Consider the following 7,500-nt stretch of genomic DNA (forward strand, 5'->3'; position numbering starts at 1 on the left):
CCTCGAGTTGAAATGTTTGGGGACGAGTTTCGGTGGGGCAAAACAAAAGTTTTCAGTTCTTCGGGACTCAACATGGCCACCGTGTGATTAAGGCCCATGACCTATTGTAGCCCAAGAGTATTCGTAGTGTGATACTCGTTTGGAATGTCAGCTGTATATTCTTTTATAACATTCAATACATTTAAAATGACGGCCATATGTCAAATTAAATAAGAGCGTAGACGGCTGCTGCATCGAGAAAGAGGAAAGCAATACAACCCGAAGCGAAAATCATACAGAGAAAGACAGGAATAGTAGGAAAGTTAGCCGGTAAACAGAGAACGACGGGAAGATACATTTTCAAATCCGCCACCTTTCTGTCAGGGTATGGGAACGTAATCCACTTGTCACCGAGGCTAAAACATGAGCTCCAAGAGCCCTGTGATCGTTGAAGTGGAGGTTCCCTTAAATGGTCATCTGTGAATACATCCCGTTTTGTGTAAGAAGTTGTTCTCCCTATTGCATTTAAGGGGGGTCGCTCTTAACTACAGAAAGACAATGGTTGCTAAGAAAGCTTTTCAGTCAAGAGCCCTACAAAAAAGATGGCTGATATGGTCCTTTGAAGTATTTTTTCAATGGAAATCTGACATCACTTCAATCAGATGGCGCATGCGCTATTAGTCTCAGGTAAAAACTCTCAGGAAACGAAAGGAAGAAGCGGTTTTTTCTTCACCGGATGGAAACCGACCCATCATTTTTCGTAAACGGTAGCATGGAATTTCTGTTGGGGCAAAAATTGGAACTGATATTTGAAAAGCATCTCAAAGGAGGACCTTGTGACGTCACCTTTTTTTTTTTTTGTAAAACCATGCTACAGATTTTGTTTAAATGTTTTCACACTGTTGCGTTAAAAAATTGTGAAAAACATAGTTAACTCGCTAATTTTTAGGCACTTTTCTGTTTTGGTCACGTGATTTACCAAACATGGTTGTGAGTCGAACCTGACAAAGAAATGTTAAATACAACACACTTGGCAAAAAAGGATAACTGTAGAGTTAAAGGGACGCGAGAAATGACTATTTGAAGAGGTCCATAGCAACGATTCGTTAGTTAAGAGCCACCCCCCTAAGGAGATGGTAAACTTTGTATATTTTGCTGATTCCAAAGGCAAACATTTATACGGAGAGCAATCGATGGTGACTTTGGGATATTCAACCTCGTTCCTAGGGCTTTTCGCCGCCGAGAGTAGGAAAAGCCTTGGGAATGAAGTTGTTTGAATGCCTCACCACTGAACTCGGTAGCCTCGCAGCTCCTACAAGGTCTCACCTGATTGGAGACCACCCTTGAGGTTTAACAAAAGAACAAATAACAGAAACAATGGCCCTTTTGTTTTAGGCCTAGGGTAACAGAAACAATGGCCCTTTTGTTTTAGGCCTAGGGTCCATTGTTTCTGTTATTTGTTCTTTTGTTAAACCTCAAGGGTGGTCTCCAATCAGGTGAGACCTTGTAAGAGCTGCGAGGTGACCCACTGAACTCTAGGAGACGCGTAGAGTTACAGGTCATCAAACTGGGTTCAGGTGATAATTGTCCCACTACTTTGCCAGGACTGTAATTGCACTCTCTCCTTGCATTCAACACTATTATGCATTTTTTCATGTATTTTCCTAAAACAACGTTGGACGGTGCCTACTATTGTTATTGCGCATACGTTTTGCGTATCTCGAGATACTCGGGTTTCCAATGGGTGGTATACTTGATAATACAGGGATATTCTTGCGCGGTTTAAAAACTATGCGGAGAAGGCAGAACTTAGGAAGTGCCCTTGGTATCTAAAAAACGTGGTGGTAACCATGCATTTTTTCAGAGATAATTGAGCTTCAATTTGGAAAAGAAAGCCAAACATTGCTTTGTATTTAAAGCTTTTCACAAATATTCCGCATATTCAAAAACTGCGCAAAAGTACCTTTGAATTAGTAGGCACCGTCCCTTAAAAACGTTGCCTCCCTTACTCTACAAGCATTTTGTTTGTTTTCAGATGAGTCAGGTGAATGTGAAAGGGGAGGTTCCAAGATCCCTCACAACACTACTTTTAATCCAACCATTGGACCTTTTGGGGCAAGCGTCTGCGTCACCTGCTTCTGTAATGTAAGTTGACTGGTATAGTGTGTTCACATGACGTCACAGCACTCATGTTGGAGGAGTGAAACATTCTTCTGGGAATTGATCTCTGTTTTTATGCAAATTCTTCCTTTCGTAGGGCTGCTGGTCGCATGATCGGAAACACTCTAATGTCCATTTTTGAATATCTAAAAAATTAGGCTCATTAACATCGTAACAACACCTCATCTCGGCCAAGGTGGTAATGTTCTTTGCTGGTTATCAGTATCCATCCAGCCATCCCCATACCCCACAACTTCCCTCAATCATTGAAAATCTCGTACCTTTCTTTGGAACGACGTAACTTAAGGTTTTAGTTAAGGAGAAGATACTTATTCATTCCATGTATAGATAAGTTTTGTAACTTGTGCGTCAGTTAAGATCTCCTTATTCGCTCACAATATCTCAATGTTTGGTCAAGCTTGCGTTCATGGTGTTACAATCGAAAATTTTTGATCAGAAACTTTTTCTTTTTAGCCTGTGAGTAAATCGTTTTCAGGTGACGTTCTTAGACCAATCTTGATTTATACATGAAATTTCTCAGAAATTTGTGAAACCAACGAAACTTAACTTTAAATTATTCTCATCATTAAGAGCTTGCAACACCTCTTCTTGTTGATTCGTATCCTTACCCTTTCTTTGTTAGAGATCGGTAATACACTGTACGGCCGAGCAATGTCCAACAAGTTTCTCTTGTGAAAAGCCGGTCAACGTTCCGGGCAAATGCTGCAAGGTTTGTGAAGGTAAGGGAACTTAGGCGTACTGCGAAAAATTGAAATGCATCTTTACTCTACCACATTTGAAAAGGAAATCGATTATTTAAATCACGAGCACCATATTAAACATTCACGGCTATATTACACTATATATATTATGAATTCACTACCAGAAAGTAACAGTTTGATAACAGAGTCCTCGACGCCTTTCATGGCTTTAGGAAATTTGGACGAAAAATGTTCAAAAGAGATTCGGAGACAATCGACGCTTTCTAAAGTTAATGCTTACAACACTGACGAATCCTCGGCAAATGACATCGGCATTAAGGCTGGAGAAAATTAAAAAGAAAAGTACTTACTTTACCCAGAAAAGCCTGCAGTGGTTTTGATCATCACATTTTATGAAATGACCAAATTTGAGGCTGTGTGGAGGAAGGGAGCTTTCAAGTTTTGCTCTAAACATTCACAACATTTTATATGAAATCTGTTCCTGAAAAGTTGGCAAACACTTTTCAAGCCAAACGATTTGGAACTGAATGATTAAAATAACGTGGAGTTATATTTTTAGTTGACATTCTCGTAGTCTCCGTTGTCGTCCTCGCCTCAACTTTGAGAGACTTGATTGATGCTATGCACTGTCTGATATGGTTTACTTTTAATTTCAGAGGGCGACTTTAAAGGACCAGCTAACGGAAAGAGACCATGTACTGCTGGAAAGTACTGGCTGGTCTATGAGTACATGTGGAATGGAAATACATCACGAAATAGAAACTTCTTTCGTGTTCAATTCGCATTAATGAGCAGTGAGAGTGGCATTGTTGAGATACACACCATTTCTGCAAACGCAACTGTGAAAACTGTAAAGATTGTGAACACCACAAGGAACGACTTTAAGAAGATGGAAGAAGATAACCAGTATAGATCCACTGGAAAAATACGCGATGGCAAGTGTCTTTTACTCAAACGAACTGAATGAATTTAACGTTATTCCAAGGGTCTCTTGTTCTACGAAACTCGGGAGGAGGCTGGGGACATGGATCTGAGGGAGGGGAGACTAGCTTAATTGGGAAGAGTACGGCCATGCCATTCCAGCACATAAATTTCCGATAGCACGCTTAAGTTTGTTCTTTCAAGGTCTTTTTTCGAATAAACGAGCGTGTATGCACACTTACATCAATTTAGGTCAATACTTTTCCTTCCAGTATTCGTGGACAATCAGAAGTTTCTTACTGAGTTACCTCATTTAATCACATTGAGATTTTATTACTAGGCTGATTCCAAACCTTATCCTTTTTTTTATTTTAGTTCAAAGAAACAAAATGAGGAACAATGAAAAGCGCCCATGTGGTACCCAAGGCTGCATTCATACGGTAAAGAAAATAATGGAGAGGTTTTGGAATCGTGTGGGTCAGTGCAACGTCGGTATTCCAGGCTTTGGACCAGATTCACTATTGATGCCTGAAAAAGAAACCCCTAGTGATGAATAAATAACACAGACCATATAACACCATAAAAGGACGACTATTTAAAGTAGATTATTGACATTAACTGGCCTATACACAAATACTATTGACGTGAGTTGAACGCTTGATATACACCTGTAGGGAATCGTAGACCAGTGGGTTGATTCAACAGCTAATGGTGTCGTGCCAGTTTGTACTCATTGAAGGCAGACACCGACAGAGGAGTAGACTATTCTGATTACAGATGACTGGAAGTGTTTCTGTAAGGCCGCTTTATCTTCGCAATTGAGGGTTAGGTCTGGTCGTAGGTGAAAATTTAATCAAGTACACATCCAGTCGGCAAAGGTAGAAAATTTTATAGCAATTATAATAGTTGGTTACAGTGGTTCATTAGGTACAATGATAATCAAATGTATTGGGTATTAAACGCATCCTCTTTCCTTTTTCCTGAAGATAAATGTGTTTTGCTTTCGTGACAGCCAAAATACCTTCAAGGAAACCGTCCCAGGACGAGGCCATTTAACGTTTGACTGACAATCTTGCATGTATTTTTTAGTCGTTTTCTATCTTTGCATCGATACAAAAGAGAGGAATTTCCGTATAGCTCATGTATAGCTCAGCGTACGTTTTACAATTGTGAAGCCGCTAAAATGAATTTTTGACTTTTGTCAAGAGTTCGAACTTAACCTGCTAATCAATTTCCAGCTCTAAAAAGTGGTTACAAATATTGGGCTTTCCTGTTTCTATGATAACTTGTCGTGTCACAATATCAAACGCGAATTGTTAAGCAGTCATTGTTATTTTATATTGTATGGTACAAGAACATAGCTGAAACAATGTTAATTAATCCGGCACGAATCTACCTTTATCGCTAACAACACGCGACTTACATTCACTCAACTATCTCCAACTCTTTTTCCAAATTATCTCCGCCTTGAAGGTTGATAAGAAAAGAACCTGAAAGTTGCACACGATCTCAGTTTTGCATGTCGCGGAAAGCCTCGAGTTGCAGTTTGTCATTCCCTACACAACACCAAGGTGAATAGGACTTTTGCATCTGTAGAATATCATAACAATAGGACCAACGATTTGTCCAACTTAGTGTTTTCTGAATGGAAGTCATAGACCTAATCAACGGAGACAAAAACACAGAGTTCAGTGGTATTTGGTCCGTCAATGAACGTAGTCTGATGATCCCTTCAGTCTGTATAGAAGTCGGTCAAACACGGTAGCGAGAAGAGGGTATAGCACGTATCCGCACAAACGTCACAAGAAGGCATACGTTTACGGCTTTGTTATGTTCGAACTTCCAAGTAACTTCTCTAGATGATAACAGGAACAATAACGTGAACTAAATCTCGAATAAAGTCCTGACTACGAATTTTTTATTTGGAGCGCCAAGCACATGTTATGACACCCAATAATGATAATAATAATTATAATAATAATAATAATAATAATAATAATAAGAAGAAGAAGAAGAAGAAGAAGAAGAAGAAGAAGAAGAAGAAGAAGAAGAAGAATGTGCACATGTTATGACACCCAATAATCTCGGTAATCTCGGTAGAAGACTGTGTCATTCAGGCAGGAATATTGCTTGAGACATATGTCCAATCCAGTAAGGAGAAGATTTTGAAAGCCGTCTGGAGGAAAGGAGTTGTAAACCAAGAAACGGCTGCCGGTTTTAAAGAGAGGAGGAGAACTGAAAATACCCAAGGTTGGAAAGAGATGCCATTACATGGGCAATTTGCGAGACAGAGCGAAGATCAAAGAAACGATGAAACATGGGCTTGGTTAAAAGAAGGAAAGCTTAAAAGAAACGGAGTCTCTTATTATTGCAGCACAAGATCAAGCAATAAGAACAAATTAAGTAAAAGCAACGATCGACAAGTTACAGGATGATCCCAAATGTAGAATGTGTAAACTAAACAATGAGACCATCAGCCACATTGTAAGTGGGTGCCCGAAACTGGCGCAGAAGGAATACAAAGAGAGGCATGACTGGGACCTGTCAGAAAAATATGGGTTTGAGCGAAGTGAGAGGTGGTATGACCATGTCCCGGACAGTGTACTTGAAAATGAGGATTACAAGATGCTGTAAGACTTTAGTGTACGGACAGACCATGAGATCGAGGCTAGGAGATCGGATTTATTAAGAACTGTCAATCATAGACGTGGCAATCCCGGAAGATGGAAGGGTGAGAGCAAAAGAAGATGAGAAAGTAGAAAAATATCAAGACCTTGCGAGAGAAGTTCGAAAGATGTGGGGAGTAAGAACAAAGGTGGACCCATAGTGGTAGGACACTCCTGTTTGTCAAAGATACGTGCTCAGGAAATGATGCTAGTAACAACAGGCCGATTTCGTGTTTGCCACTAATGTGGAAGTTACTTACTGGGATGATATCAGAGGATGTGTACTGGTTCTTGGATGAGATGGACCTTCTCCCGGAGGAGCAAAAGGGCGCACGGAAAGGGTCGAGAGGAACTCACGGCCTTGTGTTTATTGACAAAATGATCCTGCAGAGTGCTAGAAATGGGAAGATGGACCTGTTCATGGCCTGGATTGACTACCGAAAAGCTTATGACATGCTGCCACACTCATGGATTAAGGAGTCTCTAGATTGGTTTGGGGTCGCATCAAACGTGAAGAACCTGCTCTTCAAGAGCATGGAGCAGTGGAGGACGGAGCTGCACGCCATGTCAACACCCATCGGGAAGTCAAGATCAATTGAGGTATCTTTCAAGGAGATGCGTTATCTCCTTTGCTATTTGTGATCTCACTAATTCCGTTAAGCTCCTAAGAAAGACCAAGTATGGATACGATCTCAATGGAGAAAAGGTGAACCATTTACTGTATATGCTGTATATGCGAAGTCTAAGATAGGCCCGTCAATACTGTCCGGAATTTGGTCACAAAGTGCGCCAAGCTCGTTGTTAGGAGAAGGAAGGTGTCTGAGGCTGAAGGTATTAAGTTGCCAGACGGAAGAGAGAGAAGAAACCTGGAAGAAGGAACTAGCTACAAATACCTTGGCATTTTAGAGGCAGGTGAGTTTCAGCGGGGTAAAATGAAAAAGAACCTGACCAAGGAATATCTCGGGAGAGTCCGAAAATTGTTACAGTCTAAACTTGATGGGCGGCATCTCATTTCTGGGATCATAAAAACATGGGCAGTCTCTGCGATGAAG

At 40.5% G+C, this 7,500-nt stretch overlaps 2 protein-coding genes across 2 annotated transcripts in view; both read left to right on the forward strand.

Annotated features, from left to right (window-relative positions):
• LOC138030278 (chordin-like protein 1) overlaps positions 1-4,767 on the forward strand; it is a 41,528-nt gene extending 36,761 nt beyond the window's left edge. Inside the window, exons 15-18 of the mRNA XM_068878176.1 lie at positions 2,015-2,124; positions 2,783-2,879; positions 3,518-3,796; positions 4,158-4,767. Coding sequence (XP_068734277.1) covers positions 2,015-2,124; positions 2,783-2,879; positions 3,518-3,796; positions 4,158-4,339 — 668 coding nt within the window. The 3' untranslated portion in view covers positions 4,340-4,767. The remainder of the gene's footprint in view (positions 1-2,014; positions 2,125-2,782; positions 2,880-3,517; positions 3,797-4,157) is intronic.
• Positions 4,768-6,712: 1,945 nt separating this feature from the next.
• Positions 6,713-7,500, forward strand: part of LOC138030740 (uncharacterized) — a 1,721-nt gene continuing 933 nt past the window's right edge. Inside the window, exons 1-2 of the mRNA XM_068878616.1 lie at positions 6,713-7,048; positions 7,234-7,500. The exon at positions 7,234-7,500 is cut by the window's right edge and continues 933 nt beyond it. Coding sequence (XP_068734717.1) covers positions 6,713-7,048; positions 7,234-7,500 — 603 coding nt within the window. The remainder of the gene's footprint in view (positions 7,049-7,233) is intronic.

This window comes from Montipora capricornis, chromosome 13, assembly GCF_036669925.1.
Source record: "Montipora capricornis isolate CH-2021 chromosome 13, ASM3666992v2, whole genome shotgun sequence".
Classification (NCBI taxonomy): Eukaryota; Metazoa; Cnidaria; class Anthozoa; order Scleractinia; family Acroporidae; genus Montipora; species Montipora capricornis.